General features: G+C 44.4%; 1 protein-coding gene across 2 annotated transcripts in view; it reads right to left on the bottom strand.

Annotated features, from left to right (window-relative positions):
- The window catches only part of PARP8 (poly(ADP-ribose) polymerase family member 8), a 1,351,312-nt gene that overhangs the window by 301,980 nt on the left and 1,028,040 nt on the right, over positions 1–21,292 (bottom strand). For both annotated transcript variants that reach the window (XM_069627248.1, XM_069627249.1), the window contains one exon: positions 16,419–16,488. In XM_069627248.1, the coding sequence (XP_069483349.1) occupies positions 16,419–16,488 (70 nt within the window). The remainder of the gene's footprint in view (positions 1–16,418; positions 16,489–21,292) is intronic.

The following is a 21,292-nucleotide window of genomic DNA, read 5'->3' as shown; positions in this document are numbered from 1 at the left end:
CACTGGGCAACTGGAAGGTGTAATACTATGAGTGCCAAACCTGGGATTCCATCACCACGATAGATGCCAGGGCAGCTGCCAGTGAGGAACACCCACTAAGACCCACTATATCATGACAATAACATTCTACAGACTCTCCAACAAAACCATATACCTAAACAACATCCACTTCCATGTCACCTCTGCATTGTGCATCATACCCCAACCCATGGACACCCTTGTTTGTCCCAGTATGACATTATTCTGGAGGGAGGCTCATGGATCATACATCGTATGCTAAGAAAACGTGCTTAAGCCAACAATAGCATCCTTTGAAGAGATGAAAAACCAGCAATACAAATGGTTCAAATTATGCTGGCAAACATGTGACACATCAAAAAGAGACATAAGAAAACAGGGGTAGAACACATATCAAAGCAATGTACAGACTTCATGGTTAATGTGGCAGCGTTTTGAGAACATCATACTGCATAAACCAAAATATGTAACTGAAGCCAAGACTATCAAGATATTATGAGTGGCTTAAACCATTAACAATAACATGAAGAGATGTGGAATGCCACCAAAATAATTACGTGTTAACACATTACCCAGTATGCAAATTGGAAGATTTGGTAGAGAGAAAAGGACGGAGGTAAAGGATCCTGGACCAACCATCATTTCATAAACCTAGATTAAGAAACAAGCTCCATTGCATTTGAACATCTGAACAAAAATGTATACGTTAAATAAGGACCTGCTTGTTTCAGACGGCCCAAGCTTTCTGTTGTGAGTCATCAGCACCTATCAAGGACATCATGGGTCTTGAGCTATATTCTCACCCAAGATAGTGTCATTGAGAGATGTGTATTGGGAAGGGATGCTGGGTAGGTTTGTGACCCACATCTTGACCTCAGCTAAATTAAATGTTGCTAATGCATGAAAAAAAACAGATGCTACCCCAACTGCTCGCTGGTGGGGCAAGGGGAGTTTGGTTGGTGGTTACAATAGAAAAGAAATGCTGCCATGAAAATCAAGCATTGCCGATGCAAATAGTTTTAGATTTTGTGTAGATATTTTCCTCTTCTTCATGGTGTTCCTCAAGGTTTTTTTCTTGGCCCCTCTACTTTTTTCTCTTACACTTCTCCTCTTGCACTTATCTCGTCCTTTGGGATTTCGCACCACTTTTATGCTGACGACACACAACTTTTTCTCTTCTTTTCTTCGTTTACACTGGATGTTCATGATAGGTTTAACGGGTCAGTCTCCTTTTGCGGAGCCCGTTAACCCGTTCCACCAGGGTCGAAATGAGGCCCTATGTCTTGTAATCATACAGTGATAGCTGCCAGTCATATGAGTCACGTCAAGCTTCCATCCAACAGCCACTCAGGGGGAAGGGACAGAGTCAGGGCTTCCCAGGACTTTGGGAAAACAAGGTAATGGGTAATAGAAAGCAAGGGGCCACAGGGGCCATCTTGTTTTCCATCAGGAATCAACTGATCCCAATGGCAGGGCCGGGGTATCCCAAAATGGAGGATACTCTGCGCGCCTGTCAAATTCAGCATGGAGCTGCCACCAGCCCATACCCTGCTCTGTGGGCCACCCACAGGTGCCCAAAAACATACACTAGGGGCACAGGGTTGTACCCCCCGCCCATGGGTGCAATAAGGGTATCCCACAGGTCCGTTCACCAAACCAAAAGAGAGAGAGCTGCACCGCCAGGAGTCCCACATGAACTCCTGTGCGGAAAACACGACAGAACACACGATAAAGAGCAGTAAAGGACAAGGATACGGAGGCCCTGTCCCTCCGATGCATTTCCAGCATCACAATGGTACCGGGTGCGAAGGTGTGGGTTGAAAGACCAAGTGGCCCACCAGTGCCCGCAGATGTTATTGCATCAGGCAAAGACCAGGTAGTCTTAGTGATGGAGCCCGGTAGAAAGAAATGGCAGTATGTGCCCGCAGACAAATGTTACCAATAGAGTGATTTTCAACACTGATATCTCTTTTCTGGGTTTGCCTTGTAGATCCTGTGTCTGGCTGGTGTAATTGTGGGACTAAATGGACTCTGTTTGGGAGAGTCAAACGGCATGCTGCTTCCCACGAAACATGTTGCATCTGTGCCAGCGATCCAGGGGAGATCGATGACGATGAGCAATGATGTCCAAAAGCAGCCCTATGCCGATGCCGAAAAGCCAGCCAGACCGAAGAAATGGATTTGTGGAATGCGAAAATCACATCAGGTGCAAACGCAAACAACATTGATGCCAGCTATACAACAGATGTCTTTAGGACGGCTAAAATATTCCTCGATCATTACCCAAACAGAGAATATGTGGACATATTTGGCAAGCAAATACTCAACATTACGCACTTTTGCCTTACTGACGTGCAACATGCAGAAGCTTTGCTAACTACATGTTTAGTAGCGGTACCAGCGCCAGTTCCGGTTCTAAAGCATATTTTTGGCATCACGCAAAATGATTCTTTGGCTCAGTATTCTGATATCAGACAATCCTTTGCAGTCTATGAGTACTGCAGGTTTTGCCAGGAAACAGATCGCAAGTGGAGAAACTTGACACGTATTATAAAATACAATATAACTCAATGTGATGTGTGTTACTTTATGACCTGCAATGTAAAAGAAATTGGCAAATGCCATCAGCTGAATTTAACCAAACACAAAAATCAAACTGCGTTTGAGAGAAGGTTGTGTTCACGAGTTCCAAGCACATGTACCAGTGTGACTAATACTATGGGCCTCATTACGACCTCGGCGGTAGCCATGCCGCGTCCGGGTCCGGGTTCCCAGAATGGGGAGTTACCGGGCCATTCCGAGTTCGGAGGGACCGGTAATTCCTCCCTCCAGGAACCCGGGCCCAGACCTTCCCTATTCCCTGGTAAAACCAGGCGTCCTTACCGGGTCCCGCGAGGGGACCTCGTAATGTGGCGGAACAGGTTTAACGGGTCAGTCTCCTTTTGCGGAGCCCGTTAACCCGTTCCACCAGGGTCATAATGAGGCCCTATGTCTTGTAATCATACAGTGATAGCTGCCAGTCATATGAGTCACGTCAAGCTTCCAACAGGATGCCTCTTCTCATGTGGCAACATCACATACACTTACATTCCAGCTAACATTTCCGGAGGTCCAAGTGCCTTAACTCGATTAGGGCTAATGATGTTCCCTTTACACCCAGCAATGTCTCGAAGCAGAAGGTCAACTTTTGAATCGGTGGGTTTATCCCCAGATTGTGATTCACACGTGCATTTGTTATCAGAGGCTGAGGTTCTAGCATTAGCCCTTTCATTAGTGGGAGTTTGGGGTTTAGCCGCTGGGAGTTACAAATCTTTGATTAAACTAGCATGTTTAGTGGTAAAAGGACTGAATCATACTTCTCAAGCATTAGAAGAGTTGCTCCTTGATAGCAAAGTTATTAGAAAAGCAACTTTGCAAAACAGGGCTGCCGTTGATTATCTCTTGCTGAAACATAATTTGGGCTGTAACACAGTTGAAGGTATGTGTTGTTTCAATCTAAGTGACCATTCACGATCCATTGAAAGTCATATTAGAGGTTTAAGGGATCTCATTTCCCAAGTGTCTCAAAATCATACTGGGAATTGGTGGGATTGGTTATTTTCATGGATTCCTGACATTGGGGGTACACTGCGTTACGCCTTTGCTTGGATTTGCATTATTTTGGCTCTTATAATAATTGGTTATTGTTGTATTCAATGTATTCCTAACTTGGTTCTAATGTTTCGTCAGTTTCAGAGACCGGCTCCTCTGCCATTGGGCTATGGAAGATAAATATCCAAGGGTGCTTTAGAAGAGGGAAGCTTTGCTCCTTGGGGATTACTGTCGGGTGACCCGGCCGGCAACCAACGGTCACTCAGCAATGCGCAAGCGCTAATGCCAGAAGGTTCGAGAAATGCCACCCCTTTTTGAGGAGGGCATTTATGTGAAGCTCTGGAAAGGTCAGGTGGAAAAACACAAAGACCACAGTCGGAGGGGGGATGCCTTGTTCCGACCTTCCTGTGGGCTGTTGTGCTCTCTGCCTGGCTGTTACCGGGGTCTTCCAGCCGCTTCTGGCGAGATGAGGGATTCAGTTACGCCCATGGTGATGTATTTTCTCTTGAATTCTCTATCTTTTCTATGATTTATTTCTGTTTTATCACTTGTTGCTTCTTAGGTATGAATAAATAGCCGTATAAGTGTTCATTATTTCTCTAGCTGCGTATCTGGTTATGAGTTATTGCTCCGTCTACCTGCGTTCAAAGTTTTCGCTTTGCTCTGCAAATGTACTGGTGATAAATAACTGTCTGTGCACTCTTGCCGAGCAATACAGGCAGGGACTGAAAATGTTGGTCAATCTGGAGTATGTCAGTCCTCAGGTGAAAATGCTCTGCGCAAGTGTCTGTCAAGCACTGCACCAATAAACTCCAGGGTCTGAGAGATGTGCTATGGGGCTTTTTGAGGTTTGGTGAAAAGCCCAAGTTGTGTGGAATATGGCATGTGCCGTATAACTCATCTGAGAGAGACTCCAGGGAACACGCTTGGATGAGACAATTATTCAGGTAGGTAAATATGGTAATCTGGTCACTTCAGAGAAAAGTGGCCATAACTGCCAGCATCTGGGTGAAAACCCTATGAGCAGAGGAGTGTGTAAGGGGTGGGATGGCAAACTGGTACTTTCTGTGCTTCAAATGGATAAACACATACATAAAAGCATCCGGATGATCTAGAGAAATGAGCAAGTCCTGAATGTCAGGGGCTGAAGGATCATGGCAAGGGGGACTATCTTGAACTCATCATTGTGCAGGTACAGTTTCAGCAAGAGGGTTATCAGGAGGGAGGTGGAGGAAGTGGAAACAGCATCCATGGGAAACAACATGCACAGCCTAGGCATTGGAGGTGTTCTTTATCCACTCTAGGGGAAAGAGGGGCAGTGGGAAAATGGCAATTTTAAGGGGTTTTGAGGCTGCAATGGTGGATGAGATAAAGGCAAATTAAGCATTACCTTCAGGTACACCCCTTCCTTTACCTTGCTGAATTTAATGTCACAGACGCTTTCATCCAAGGGGGATTGACACCTGCCCAAAGAGGGGAAAAGTGAAAGGATCAAACACATACAAAGTGTACTAATGGCTTGTGTATCACTAGACCAGGTGATTTGGTAGTGTGAGCACAAGTATGGAAGCAGTTTGGTGGTGAAGGATGTGCTGCTTAGTTTGCTCCTCAATTGTGTGGTGCTGCTGGACACTCCCGCTACTGAGAAATACATCTACAAAATCTGGCCTCATGGCTCATGCGTGCACGCTCACAGCAAGTGTGAGCACAAGTGTGGAAGCGGTTTGGTGGACCAGCGGCATGGGGCAGGTAAGACTGACTGTTAGTCTGCATGGCCAGTTCAACTTGGGAGGATTAGAACTCTGCTGGATTTCGAATTGAAGCTGTATTTTAACAAGAACGCCTCTCATACCACTGAGATGGCTAGCAGTCATTGGAAAACTGTATACATTTGTATCAAATTGTAAATTATAACTGCTAAAGAGCCTTGCGTCCTAACAACATTCTGTATCACGCCTTGAAACACTTGTGTATAGGCGCATTATAAATACCATATCATATTATATCATGTAATATCAAAAAAGAAGTGACTAAAATCAGGCCCAAAATATTGAGGTGGGGGCGACTCCGGGACTTCCTTTGAGCCCTTAAAGGAAATAAGTGAATCAATTTCACAGTCTATTTAGGGCGGATTCAGCATTTCCTTTGTGCCCTGACTAATTAATGGAGTATTGGAATAAGCTTGCAAACCCAAGGACTGACTGGCTAATGTGTAACAAATTCTTTTATATATGTAATGTAATCATTTTGTGTTTTTCCTCACAGGACATGTGAAAAGTCATACAAATGGCTATAACACATTATTAAAAAAAAGAGAAAAAGATTTGGTAGTACCCTACAAAGCCTTACAAATCTCAAGAACTCCTTGGTCTTCAAGCCAAAGAGATTAGCCCCATTAAAGGGCAGGGCTAATAGTTGAGCTTGGACATCTGGTGCGATCCCTGAAGTACAAATCACAAAATACCTTCTGACTCTGGCACTTGATCTGAAGAAATGTGGTGCACAGTCTGGCGTTTCTAGTCGGCCTGGAAAATGTGCTTTGGCTGCCTCTTTGCTGCCAGTTAACTAGTACATAAAAGCTCCCTGCATCTCAGGGGGCATATTGTCACATGGCATAGGGTATGGGAGTAACAAGCAAGCAAGAAGGAGGCATTCACTGAGTGCATTGCAAAACTGCCAGAAGCAAATGTATTCCTTCTGTGATGATGTCCCCTGCCTGTCCCCTGATGAGTGTGTGGAGGTGATTAAGGGAGCTGAGCACCACCACTATGTAAATGATGTGGAGCCGGAGGAGATCATAGGGAGTATCCCCAGGTCATCTGTACATCACTGTGGTCACGAAGGAGAAGCTTGTCAAATGTACCAGCTAGCTGGTGCTGATCCTATAAGGGGAAAGCATTATCATGATTGTAATTCTGATGCTCCAGGAGACTAGACTTTCGAGACATTAAATCACTATTGTATTGTTACATCAAACACTTCTACAGTGGCCCATAGGCCTTTAGAGCAAACTGAGTCATGCGAAAACCAAGTGTCAGAATCACCTGCCTATGGGACGGCATCCATGGGTAATTAACTTTCCGCTCCCCAAATGGTTTTCGACCGGTCAATAAAACCAGGAAAAACCCACCAGAAAACGGGGTAGGGAATTGGCACACAGTAATCAGAAAAAGAAACAGAATCCAAGCACATGTCCTGGAATCCAACACAGCTGGCCTGGATAAAGCAGAAGAAACTCACCCGCAGCACTGAGTAGAATGCCAGCAGGAGGAACTTCTAGTGCCAGGGAGGGAGACAACATACAAGAAACAGAATTCTAGGAATAAAATACTGGGGAACACTGAGGTACTGGGAACAAGCTTGCAACAAGGGATTTACCGGAAAGTTGTCGAATGCTGAGTTCCCCACCAACCCTCCTTAAATGTTCACCCCATTTGGCGTTCTCTCCACCTCTTCCTCAGGGGGCGCAGTAATGTGCTACATGGCATGAAGGACCCATCGCATGACTGCAGGTGATCCTGGGTACTGTAGTCTTGCACTCAGGCGTCATGGAAATCACCAGTGTTCCTGGATCAGTCTCCATGTCTGCACCAAGGGGCAGCCCAGAACTGTGACACCAAGAGCAAACAGGGTGGGGCTGGCCAGGCTCTGAGTCAGATCACTCATATGCTTCTGAGTGTGTGAGTCACTGCACAGGAGAACAAATGAGCCAACCAAAATGGTGGGCCATCATACATACCCTCAGCTGATTTCACTAAGAATTACATGTGGCTTGCAATAAAACCAATGCTGTGCTCCCAGTAATAATGAACAACAGATGCAGACCCTTAATTCTAGCCCACACCCAGGATTGAAGGGAAATCCCTATAAAGAGGGAGCTGTCACCAGCTAGTGCGGGAGTCTGGAGTGGTGGAGATCCAAGTAGGAGAGAGGGACAGAGTTTGACGGTGTAGGAGAGGTTTGAGGTGCAGTAGATAAAGGGAGTGCAGGTGAAGTTGGTGGTACAGGAGAAATTTGATGTATGGAAGTGGTAGAAGGAGAAGAGCATAAGGTAATGGAAGAGGTGGTGAAGCAGAAGTGGTTGGAGGAGATGAAGATGCAGGATGAAAGGTGTGAACAGCAGGCAGGGAGGTGGGAACATATGTAGTATTGATGTGGAGGGGCAAACTAGTATTGAATTAGAAGGCAGGTGTAAGAAAGATCGAAGGCAGGAGAAGAGTAACATAAAAGGCGGATTGCGACTAGTTCAGCGAGGCATTGGTACAGGCAGATGGAAAGAGAGGCAGATGAATTGAAGTGAAGGACAGAGCAAGGGCGGTGGAGAGTTGGGACTCCATGGAGATTTCAGGAAAGTGCCAGTAAGGTCGCAGCTTATATCCACAGGTTGTGTTGTCTTGATTTCCTTAATTAGGAATGATCAAGAGTCGTTCATCTCCACCTCCTCTCGAGGCTGTGATGAATGGCTTCTGGTCATCAATCGTTCATGTCTGTAGCACACTAAGCTTGATGTTAGCACTACGCATGTAGGGGCCTAGTTCACTGTGCTTTCTGCATGATCAAACAAAAATAGTCAGGGAATTAGGATTTGAAACCCCTTTGGAACTGACAGCTCTGAATTGTTGCATTAATGACAATGACAGGGATTATAGTTATAGGGATTATAATGGCAAATATAACATAGCACGCCATCAATCCTATGGGTAAACCTATCATGTAAGCAAAGAACATTTTGAGTATGAAACAATGAAAAGGTAATTTTTGTTTAAATGCACAGAAAGCATTTCTCCTCTACTACACGCCCAGTCTTATACCCAGCGATAGACCCATTGTACCGACGTTTGAAAAGAAAAACAGCATCAAGCTAAATGGGTTTACTCGGCTATTGAGCTCCACTGCCATCTGTTTCCCTTTCCCACAAGCTTTGGTATCCTGCCCTATGCTTCTTCTCTCTCCAGACCCCTTGACTGCAATGTGGTTCATGCTGGTTGGGCAACACTGCTGACCTTGTGTGTGTTCACTCGTCCTCTTGGCCTGGCCTATATATATTCAGGTTGCTAACAGAAAATGTCTGCCAGTAAGTTTCAACATCTAGATGTCCATTCTTAACAGTCATTAGGTCTCACGTTCTCTTCTGTATCAAAGGTATGATCTTTGTAACTTTAAATAACCACATCTTGCTGCATGCAGTCTGCGAAGGCATGTTACACCAAGAAGGATGGCATTTTAGATCTTCCATTTAGGAGATTTGCTGTACCTTGGTACTGTAGCTAACACAAAACAGTGACAATTTTATTAAACCACACTATCAAATGAATGCCTGTGGTCTGAGAGAAGCCCTCAGGGCAGGAAACTGGCTCTTTGAGCGTTCTGTTCTGTTCAGAAAGTAGTTGATGTATCCACCCCTGTTTTTGTTTAGGAAGCGAACACAGAATTCTCAAAAAGGTTGAAAACGGAGGCCTTGTCCTTTTCAACTCTGTTACTGCTGCAGTTAAGACGTTAACATTTTTGCTGTGCTGAAACTCCATCTGGAGCTGGCTATACCTTGTGATTACAGAGCTTTGCTAATTTAGTTGTGTGCCAGCGCTTAGCTAAATCCATCGTGGCCCCTGTTTATTGCAATGCTTTTTTCTGATGATAATTTTATACACCATGTAATAGTCTGCTTAGGCACATTTATTCAGGCGGTGTAATGAATCAGGAGTAAGGGCCTCATTACACGGAAGGCGGTAAGGGTTAACAGTCACCGGTAATGCTACCGGTGACCGTTAACCCTCACCGCCTTATTACAAGGTCCCTTTGCGGGTTGGTACTTTAACGCCTGCTTCTAGCAGGCGTTAAAAAACGAACCCGCAAAGGGACCTTGGTGCTAATTACGGTACCGTAATTTGCGGTACCGTAATTAGCTCCTTCCCCATTCCCATTATGTCCTATGGGGGCAAAAATGGGACTGGGGAAGGGCCTTGGTGAATAGGGAATTGCCGCCCCCGCTCACCATGGAGTAGGGTGGTAATTCCGCCATCCACCAAGGTGGACACGGTAAAATACCGGCGGCAACCATGGCGCTAATAGCGCCATGGTTACCGCCTACCGTGTAATGAGGCCATAAGACTCGAACACAAAGGCATTGTGATCGGTGCTATAGATTGTTACTAAAGAAAAGAAAGGGTTATTAAAAGACCTCTCTCGCCCTATCGCTACAAGGGGTTTCCCTGCCTCAACGAAACTAAAGGATGTCAGTATTAGAATGTCCCAAAATAAAGAGTTATCCATCCTGTGTTCAACATCCTAACCTGGCCCTTACTTGCTAAATTCAAAATAAAGTGTAAAGGGACATAACCTTTCAACAGGCCATTTATAGCTTTTTCCAGAATTCCAACCCAGAGTTCCAAAAGGTGTAAAAAATTAAATAAAACACAATCACAGTTCTACAATCCTCAGAGGGGGGCCCCTTGCCCCTGAGTTTCTCAGGCTCTTTACAGTTCCCTATCACAGTTCTCTCCTTTTAAGTGTGCAGTATTCCAATCCAGGGGGTATGGCTCCCTTCCCCAGGATGTCACACAGTCAAGTGGTTCTCTTCCTCTTCTTGATATTCACAATATATTCAACTTTCCAGTTCAGGGGGTATGGTTCCCTTCCCCTGTATTTCCCAGACTCGCAATCACATTCCCCGGTATACTTTCCTGGCAGGGCGTACACAATGTTCACTTTCTGGTTAGGTGCAGGTCCCAGACTCGAAACAGGTTGCCTGGTTTACTCTCCTGCCAGGACTTCCTCCAAAGGCAACAGTCTGCCTCCTTTAGACACTGGGTCTTCAACCCCCCTTCGTGGTTTAATTCAGTAATTCTATGTTCGCACCCACCATCTCTTAGATGCTGGAAGCACGCCTAAAGTGAACCACCCAACATGTTCATAAAATGGTAAGCAATGCAAGTACACACCAAGACAGAAGATAGTCTCACAGCTACGGTCACCCACGCCTCTGGATCCCTTATGGACCCTATCCATCCAGTGCGCACAACCACAACCTACCCGAACAACACACAACACACTAACACCAACAAAAAAACGAGCACATACCCGAGGCACAGAGTCCTACCCATATGGTTACAACACACAGGGCCTTCTGCAGCAACTCCCACATGTAAAATAGCATTCACATACGCCAGTTCCTCCTGGTTCTGAACCACCCCATTCTTTCCAGAGCCATGTGAGAGCCTGGAGACTGCCCCTAGGTGGTAGTGGTGCATGTTACAAATCAACATAACATAACATAATGCACTCTGGATCCCAGCTCCCTGGCTCAGGTTCGCCCTATAAGTCTCACTGTCTTTGCTTGGCATGCAGCATACGCTGCGAAGTGCCCCGGTGTCCCGATTTCCCTCTACGCACCAGTCTATTGTGGCAGCTTCAGCATTCTCCACGCTCTTCAGTTTCTGCAGTGGGGCACCTCTTCCTTCTGCTGGCATCCCGTCTGCTCTCTGGTACACGCTCTACCGTGGTGTCTTCTCCACAGTGTCTCATGCTGCTGCTGCGGCATACCTTCAACATGTGAGCTTCTCATGAAGGCACCGTTTGGAGCTGGTCTGGCTCCCCGCTACAGCTAGCTTCTTCCTCGCTTCCCGACCCTCATTGGGAATAGTGGTTCTCCAGTTTTAAATGTTCTGGCACCTATCAGAACCACCCAAACACTAGAGCGTGTCTCTAGATCTGCACCTTCAGCGCTCTGTATTTCTCACATGCTCTTCCCCTTCTTAATCCTTTTCAAAAAAGTATAGGAAAGAGCCCCACTGTCAGTGCAAAGTGGATTGACTGAATCTATATCAAAATCAAGGGGCTAGTGTTATACTCTAAGTGGGAAGGGTGATACCATGTTCCTGCGAGTGAGTCTCCTTCCCTCCCATGAGGGTTGTCCCCCCTTCCATATGGTCCTCCTTCAGGCAGCCACCCCAAGGGTCAGGATCAGGTAGCTGCTGTCCTTCTCCGGCAATATGTTTGGAGAGTTTCCCAGGAGAGGGAGTGATGACATCACCAGATTCACCACAGCTGTTAAAGCTGTCTTAAACCATTTCTGTGAGTGGACAAAGTAATAATGGATGAGGTCCTCATAACCATAAGTGCAGGTATCATGTCGATGTGAAGGTGGGAGGAGGAATGAGCATGTTGTGGAACATTAAGGAGCCTAAAATAGCACTACTTGGTGAGGGTAGGTATCCAACAGAAGGTAGCAGTGAGCATTGAACCAGCAAGTAAGAGAGCTAGAAGGGGATGGGCGGGTACATGACCAGGACCCTCATAGAGATTAGAGATCAGGAGCCCAGAAGAAATCCCACAGGCCCTCGTAGCCAACCTGACCTTTTAAAGTAGCTGTGAAACCTACTGACCAGAACTGTGCATCTTCAAGTCAATTTGCTGCAAGCACTTCTAAGATGCTACCTATTTGTTGTCTTACCAGAGCAGCAACCCACCAGCAAGGATGTTGTAATCATAGAAGAACTTGTACAAAAGACTGTGTGATTTTGAGAAAAGACCTGGACAGAATGCTTACAAAAACACAATATTTTGCTTGGAGTCCTAGACTATCAAGTTCTGTCATTTTTTACATTTAAGTTGCCTAGTAGTTGGACCTAATCTCAGTGAGACACCTGGAGAGATGTCTCTATTGAGAAGCCTTTTGTTACAAGACTTGCATTGTTGCACCGTCCACAAATCCAGTAGCTGCTGAGGGCATATTTGGGGAGTCGAAATAATTTGAGGAAAGGCGCCAAGGGAGAAGTATCCCCTTTGATGTGGCTTTGTATTTGTTCTTAATCAGCTAACAAATGCACAAAGCACCTTCTCTCCCTTCCTGTTTCATTTTCGCTATTGAATAAAGTGTCTAAACTCCATGTCATTGTCAGGAAATTTTTTGCAAAGACCTTGTGAAACTCCCCAGTGAATCGCAAAAAGTTTGCCTTGGCCCCTTTGGTGGAAGCCCAGCAACCAAATTCTCAGGCAAAGGATGGCCCAAGTCTTTGTCAACAGCCAATGCCGAAGCAGGCTTTTCCCAACCTGACAGCAAAAACTCAGAAATGGATTGGTGGAAAATGAGAATGGTTTCCTTTGAAGAACCCTGCTCCAAATTAACTTTAAGGACATGATTGTTTCTGGCCACTGAAGGAGCTGTGATCCCCTAGCTTTCCACTGCTTTGGTAATTGTGAGCTGGACGTGAATAGAAACACAGGAAGCAATTTGTGTCACATGGGGATCAGGAGAGTTGTCAAGGCTAGTAGTGTCCCTAAGGTCAGGAGTCAATGCAGCTAGGACCATTATTTCCATCTCTAAGGGACTACAGGGCAAAATTGTATGGGGTGCACCCCCCATCAAAAATGTTTAAATTTCATTTTGGCCTTTTCATCAGCTTTCTCATGTGGAATTGCTCTGTTCCTTTTAACAGGGCACCAGAGATTCTATCCCCTATGGGCCAAAGTTGTAGAGCTTTGACGGTGTCAGTGACTTAATGGGTGTTTACCGCACTTTACCAAAATGGTGACAACTTTCACAAATTGCTTTATTATGGATATTTGGGTGCATAGATTGGCATGAGATGCATTTTTCAGTGCTGTGCTCAAGGCCCAGGCACGAAATACAGCAACTGTATATCTCGACCAATGACACCAGCTTTTCACACTACTTGCATGACTTGAAGCCATAGGCCTTTGTGGAAGGGCTTGATGCATTTCATATTTAACGAAGCAGCAGCATTTCAAAAGCAGAGACTGAGTAGACAGAAACATTGTTTCAGGACATGACGTGAAGCAGGATTGATATATTCCATGCATGATGTCACATCCAGAGTCGTGGGCATCGATAATGCCAAGCAAAGCATTCACAGAGCTCCAGTGGACCCATGGTGACTGAGAAAGGTTCCAAAGCCAGTCCTTTGCCTTAAGGATATTTCTAAGAGGAGGAATCTGTGGGAGGAAACATCCATTACGTTTTTAGATGCAATTAGTCTGTTGTTTTGCATCAAAATATCTCCTATTAGCACCCGGCGAGAGGGGTGTGGTGGCCTCGCAACTAATGGGGAGGCTCAGAACAGGGACATTCCCACATGGAAATCCCGCTGCCCTGAGTCTCCTCAGTTCTGGCGGCCACCATCTCCCCTCGCTGGGGAATCAGCTAAGTCTTTTTCTCCCACCACCCTGCCCCCATCCACAGATTTCCTCGCTCCCCCTCCTACCCGCACTTACCTTCTTTTCTGTCCATTTCAAGAGTAGATGTGCCTGGAACACTTCTGTCCCCAGGGGAGAATGATTCATATAAATGAGGAATGCTCCTGATATCTGAATATTGCTGGTGATTTTATTGACAAAGTCATGTTTAACCTGCTTGCTCTATCCAATGTATACTCTTTGCCTATGAAAAGAAGATGAGTCATTTCCACTCTTCTTTTGATTTTCTGATATCCATGGATCACGGCTGTGACACCTACGGCACCGTGGGTAGGAATGTGTCATGGAAGCAGCTGCAGGAGTCAGTGTTTTTTTACATAACTACACAGTAAAGTAAATTGATATAAAGGACAGCCATCAATATACTGTGAGCCTATGTTGGAAATATGCTTTACCAATGTGTAGATATAAAAAAGTATATTGTTTGGTAATTGTGTGGAACATATGTATACATTGAACTATATTTTATACGAAGAGATGAATGTTATTAATATTTCAGTGTGTCTGTTTATATTCTGTTACCTGGTGCTTCAGGATATGTTTCAATATACGCAAAGGCACAGTAAAATAATCAAAATGATTCAGGAGCTCCTTTTAAACCATCTGAATAAGAGGGATTTTTATGTTTCTGGCAGCTGAAGCGATCTGTGTTATTTTGTTCAGAAAAAGACCCCTGTGGACAAAAATACATTTCTTTTTTGTTTTCACACATTTCAACGCACTTATATGCGGGGGATACACTTCTGCAGCCCCCCACACTCCCCTTACAATATTTATTAGCCTAACCCAACCCCACATGAAATGCACAGTTCAAAATTTGGCATTTTCGGCAGCTGGATTTTTGGCCACAAAATGATGGGGTGATACCTAGCGGAAGTAGGGATATGAAATCAAATTAACATTTTTGCCTCCCCATATGCTCCAACTGACAAAAACAAATGCATTATCTCATCTAATCTTGATGCTAGCGTAAATGCCTTGGATTCTTCCGCCATATTTTAGCACCTGATTAATACTGAACGTTTCCATAGTACTGACTGCCACCACTGTACATGATGCAAGGCTTTTAAACTTGTTGGAACAACGATGCTCAAATAATGCACATAAATACAGGATGTCCTAAATACAGGATGTCCAGCAAGGACGTCATTTGGCAGTTGTCATGGGTAGCACGTGCTACCCCTGGCTCCCTCTCTGCTACCTCTAGACCTGTCTTTGTGACCCCTGGACCACTTGACAAAGAGGCAGTGCCAAGAGCAGATATCTGAACACAAATCTCAACAGTGTTTCTCGTTGTTTGCTTTGCACATCCAGTAAGCCCCTGGGCATGTGATGAGAGGGGTGTGCTGGGCATGTGATGAGTGGGTGTGCACCAGTGGCTTCTACCACCAATCCTGCCTGGCACTTTGTGGTCTGACCCAGATCTGCCAGATCTGCATCACAGGCACGCTGTAGATAGTTGCAAGGAGGGAAAATTAATGTACACCAAGTTGCCTTCCGCCTTTGAAGTAAACCATCTGTTGCTTCCTCAAGCTAAATAATATATATTTGGAAGGATAGCTCAAGGGTAATGCACTTGTTTTGGGCACAAGAGGATGCAGTGCAACATGGGTTCAGTTCCAGTGCTTAGAAGCTAGAGGAGGCTGGCATTAAGCAAGATCTAAAGAAAATAACCAAAGAAAATATCATTGAGCTGCTGCTGCTGTTTACATTTTACAATAATAAACCCTCAATTACGTTGACCTGCAACACATCCTTCGCCTCTAGCCCCCATCTAACAAAAAAACCTGTGGTTTATAACAGGAAGGTGATGGCTGGAAGGTTTAAAATCATCCGTAGGCACATCTCTGGGCAGCCCTCCAGACCATCCTTTTTCTGGTTGGACTTGTGTCTGTCAGTTGCTGTTTTCAGTCTTTAGCCAGACGCTTGGCAGGTACTGGGTGTCTATGCTTCGAGGTTTCGGCCTCTTTGAGATGCTCTGTCTTCTTACAGTTTAGCCCGATCGATGTACAATAGTCCTGGTTGTTGGGTTAGACGTCTGCTCACATTCATAGTAATTTGGTAATATGGTGAAATGTATATCATATTACAGTGATATTGTAACTATATTGTTATTAGTGTACTGAGGAACAAGGAACAATTCTATGTGATGCCACTGCCTGTTTTGTCAATGGGTGAACACTCGTGTGACATCACTTCCCGTGATGTCACTTGGGGTGGGGTCAAATTACATCACGCCCTGTGATGTCATCAGAGTTGAAGGGTCGTGTGATGTCTCTACCGCTACCCGTGGGATTTTGGTGAAATGACGTCTCCAACGTCCAGATTTACATGCATTGTTTCACTTCTCAGGGCAAACAATGTAAATTACACAGAGAGCATCACAGTGCACCTAAAATCACACTTTGGCAATCAGCTCTTTACAATTTGCAGCATTTAAAAATGCCTGTTCTAATGTTGTCAGAACTTAACATTTTGATAATAAAAAAACATTTTCTTCGAATTATGTGTCACCCCCTTTTTTGGCTAAGTGATTGCTGTATATAGTGTTCAAAATAAAGAGTTGTAGACAGAAGTATGCAAAATTATAAGCTTACCTTCACATAAGGCGATGCATTTTAAATTACGGCTTTGCAAAAATTGTGACTGCTGTCCCTTTTTATGTGCCTAAAAGAACAAAAGGAGAAATTTGAAGCATTGGCTAAATTAGTGAAGAGAAACATGCATGAGCCCTATCTAAACAACAATGTAATTGTTAGCATTGTACCCTTAACAAATTTCAATAAAACCATTGAACTGACTTGATTACTATTAGGAAATTCTCGTTGACTTTTGGAACATCACAATACATCGCAATGCAACAGCAGTTGCAGAGAAAAAAAGAACATTATGGCATATCGAAAGTAGAAATACAGTCAATTATTTAGTCTCATATGGTGTATCTCAATCTTTACACAACTTGAATAATAGATAATACATAATAGTCATGAAATATATTTGGAATGTTTTTAAAAGATCAAATAATCTTTGCAAATAAAAATACTGCGGCAAAATTCCCAAAAATATGTCTCCCATTTATAAAACGAGACCAAACTAAATCAGTTGGCAATTTGTCATCATTATGTACAAAATGATTAAAAGGTTGTTTCCGCAAATGTTCAGTAGCTGAACATTCTTTACAAAGATGTGCAAAGGATTCCACTCGAGTTTGGTTTGAACATGACCAATACGTACATAGACATATTTGTATGTCCGGATGGCCACCCACAATTTCATATGTATTCAATAAATCAAAAAGAAATAGGTTCACTATTACAGTATGTCTATCAAGAAATCAGAAAATATATATCTTTGAGCTACGAAAACTATGAATAATGTAACGTATTCCGATATGTGGGAAATGTTATCTATAAATAGATTATTATGACATCAAACTCACATTAGCACTTTCCTCTGTATTTCCCTGATGAAAATATAGCAATGACTATCTTCCAAGAATTTAAATTAAATGAAATTCATGTAGTTCTCACAGCTTCTAATAAAATCTGAAATATGACGGCATTGGCCTGACATAGCAGCAGGTCTTATACAGTGAAATGAAGTGTTACTCTCAGCAAACTACCTATGATTTTTCTTATCTTGCAAATAATTATTTTCACATTCACAGTTGCACAGCTAATTCTGGGATCTGTCATTTCTGATTCATATTTATTCACAATGTATGGATGTATTGATGTAGCACCCTTTACACTACACGCTTTACAGCGCCACAATGCCTTAGGGCTGCTGTGCGATTTATAAATGTAAATACATAAATAAATAAACAAACACTACCTTTTGATTATTTCCTAAGAAAATATTTAAATTCCCTAAAAGCTGAGGTGAGCCGCCACCACTACCAGCAGCTTGGTGAAAACCCTGGGCGCCAAAGAAACGCCAAATGGCAGGACCGTGAACTGGTAGTGACCATTCCCCACCTTGAATCCTGTGGATGGCCACATGAAAGCAAGCATCCTCGTGATCCAGGGAGACCAGTCAATCATATAGGTACAAAGAATGAAGAATCGGGGCCAGAGTGACCATCTTGAACTTGTTTTTGCGCAAGTACAAGTTCAGAAGGTGCAGATCCAGGATAGATTCGAGAGTCCTTCTTGGGAACCAGAAAGTAGGTTGAATATCATCTCCTGCCTCATGCCAAGCAGGGGACACATTTTATTTCCTCTTTTGCAAGCTGATGGATCTCCTCCAACAGGAGGGGTTCCGGAGTCAAGGACTTTGAATCTTTGAATCTCGGGTACTTCCTGTGTTTCCTGTGGATGGCCACATGAAAGTAATTATTATTATTATAACTATTTTTAAAATAGTTTTTTTATAACACGCTTAATACCGAAGAGGTTTCTAAGCCCGGACCCGGGATCCGAACCTGTGTTACCCCTGAGCTATCCTCCATGTAAGCAGCCTGGCGTTCCAGAGAGACCAGCCAATCATCTAGGTCCATGGCTTGAAGAATCTGGTTCAGATTTAATGGAGACCTGGGCTTTAAGAAGCGAACATCTTCCTTCCCAATGCATCTAGACACTTGCTCTCCCTATCAGGAGGCAAGGACGAATAGGCTGTGGTCTGTAGGTCTGCTGTAGCAGTCTGTACCACCAAACTCTCTGGCGATTCATGAGTTGAGAGGAGCATAGGCTCTGAAGTGGCGGTCCTCTTTCTTTGCCAGGTCTCGGTCAACATTGAGTACTTAGGCCAGTTTGGTCCACAGTTCAAGAACTGGTCCCTCTGCTTCTTTATTGAATGGCAATAGGGTCTCTTTCTTGGGACCTTCGTCCAGAATGTCCATCAGCACGTACTGCACCCTAGACCATGAAGGGGCAGACAACACCAAGGTATTGACCATCATGGCCATCATATGCTGAAAAGAAGCCTTGGGCTTGCCTGGGATTGGAGCTGGTGAGGTGTCCAGGTCACTTGCCTCCTGAAGGTCGGCTGTAAGATCCATCAGGCCCCCCTGTGCCCATTAAAACTCCTCTGGGATGTCTCTGACCCCTTATATAGAGGGGTATAAATCCAAAGCAGACGGGCCCCCTTCCTCATCACAAATGTCCTCCAAACATGAGATTCTGGGCAGCGGGGCAAATCTACTTGTGATTCTGGTGTAATTGCCACTGGTTGGTGCTGGTGGTGCCCTGTAGACACCCTGAGTGCTGCGGTCAAAGGCCCAACTTCCGAAGATTGAAAAGTGCAACCTTTGGACTGGATCTTGTTGCGCCTAATTTCGGAATCCTTGCTGGCTCATTCAAGCACAGTGGGATCCGTTGACTTGACAGAAGCCCCTGGTACTGAGATAGGGGCCACCAGCTCTGAGACTCAAGGTGAAGATGTCAAACATCTCTACCTGAAGGCCTCCCATTCCTTCTGGAGTGGAGGATTGGGTTGCAAAAGGTACCCGAGGAGCCTGGTCCTCATGGGCTTCCCTGGAGTGGTGGCTACTCTTCTTCAAAGATGAAGAAAAATGGTGCATTGAAGAACTGCCTGGAGATCTGTATCTTTTGCAGTGCTTCTTCTTTTTGTCCTTTCAGGCAGGGGGCAGTTCCTCAGTGCTGTGGTCTGCACCTGGTAACCTCAAACAAATGTTTGTCATCTATCTGCTTGTGGGGACAGGTCAATTGCTTTGCCTCATATTCTATAAGTGCCTTCAGGTGCTGCGTGTTGTGGTCTTCACCCAGACAGTAAAGACAGATGTGGTGCGGGTCTGAACTTGACATTTGGTGCACCCAGTTGACGAAGGGCTTGAATCCTAAGAACTTTGCTGCTTTTGGAATGTTTTGTCGAATAAGAATGAAATCAAAATACTTCAGGAGAGTGGTGTTCTAAAGCGAGCATGGGTGGGTTCACAGAATAACTTATGATTCTTCGGATACAGGAACTACAATCCTTCAGGTGCTACGATGCTGGCCTCTATATATTTTCTGACAGCTTCATCAACTCCTCAGTGTTAGGTACAGGTTCGATATCGATCATGATGTTCATTCCTATCACCTTCTTTGCCATTTTCTTGCATTTATCAATTGCTATCCTGATTAAACAGAATCCGAATATCACCAGAACTAATATTACTCCAAGAATCATGAATATATTTGCCATCCACTGCGGAATCCACAGACCAACTTCATCTTCAATGGCAACCGTCTAATCTTCCATCTTGTTATGCAGGTCTGTCAACAAAGTTATTGCCTGGGTCAAGATTCCATTTTGCTCATCGTGAGAAGGTATGAATGTGCAACATGATGGCCAGATTTTGGTACAAACTCCTCGTTCCATCACTGTGATCATATCAAGGACATATCTGGTCTGGTGAGCCATCAGTCATATGGCCCTCAGCTCTTCCTTGATAGCGTTCAATCCCTTTATGGTAGCATTGATTGTCTGCAGAAGCTCCCATCATGGTGATCTGTAGCCACTTGGCATGTTCTACTGTTTGGATCCCAGGCATGAATATAGTCATAGACATAAATATTGTGGCAGTTTTGCTGAAAAATCTGTGTTCCTCAAGAATGGAGTCATATGCTGTTATTGATTTGGGAAGCCAACTGCTCAACTTTCCTGACATATCATTTCTTGAACCCTTTTCTTCTGCCTACATTTTTGTCCCACACATTTTGTATTTAGAAGTAAGGATTGGAAATAGGTTTATTAGTATAGGCCCTTTTATTTTGACAAAGGCTCCACTACGACTGTGTTATTGTATTTGTATTTTATTGTGTTTTATACAGCGCTTTTACCCAAAGCGCTGTACAATGTAAAAACAAAGTATGGTACAATAGTAATGGTAAATAAACATCAGAACATAAATGCTGATAGTAGACAATCAAGAACAATGTAAAAGATGAGATTTCAAAGAAGAGTGGAAAATAGAGAAGTCAGTGATAGAACAAATAGCCACAGGAAGGGCATTCCAATGTTGGGGGGCAAGAGGCTGAAAGGACAGGAAGCGGGACTGGGCACATGGTGGGCGTGGAAAATTCAGTCTAAAAAGACAGAAAGAACGCAAGGGGGGAGATGGACTATTAAAGGAAAGAAGTGAAGCAAGATAGTCAGGTGCAAGCTGGTAGAGAGATTTAAAGACTTTGGGCCTCATTACAAGGTAGGCGGTGGACCAAGGTGCTATTAGCACCTTGGTCCATGCCGGTAAATTACTGGCACCGCCTTGGCGGAAAGGGGAATTACCACCCTACTCCAAGGTTGGTGGGGCGGTAATTCCCCCTTCCACCATTGCCCTTCCCCATTCCCATTTTTGCCCCATAGGGCATAATGGGAATGGGGAAGGTGCTAATTGCGGTACCGCAAATTTGCGGTGCCGTAATTAGCACCAAGGTCCCTTTGCGGGTTGGGTTTTAACGCCTGCACCGCCTAATTACCGGCACCGCCTTGGCGGAAAGGGGAATTACCGACCTACTCCAAGGTTGGTGGG

This window comes from Ambystoma mexicanum, chromosome 6p (assembly GCF_040938575.1).
Source record: "Ambystoma mexicanum isolate Mex_15411 chromosome 6p, UKY_AmexF1_1, whole genome shotgun sequence".
NCBI lineage: Eukaryota > Metazoa > Chordata > Amphibia > Caudata > Ambystomatidae > Ambystoma > Ambystoma mexicanum.
The sequence above is the reverse complement of the archived record's forward strand: the minus strand, read 5'-3'. Positions and strand labels throughout refer to the sequence as shown.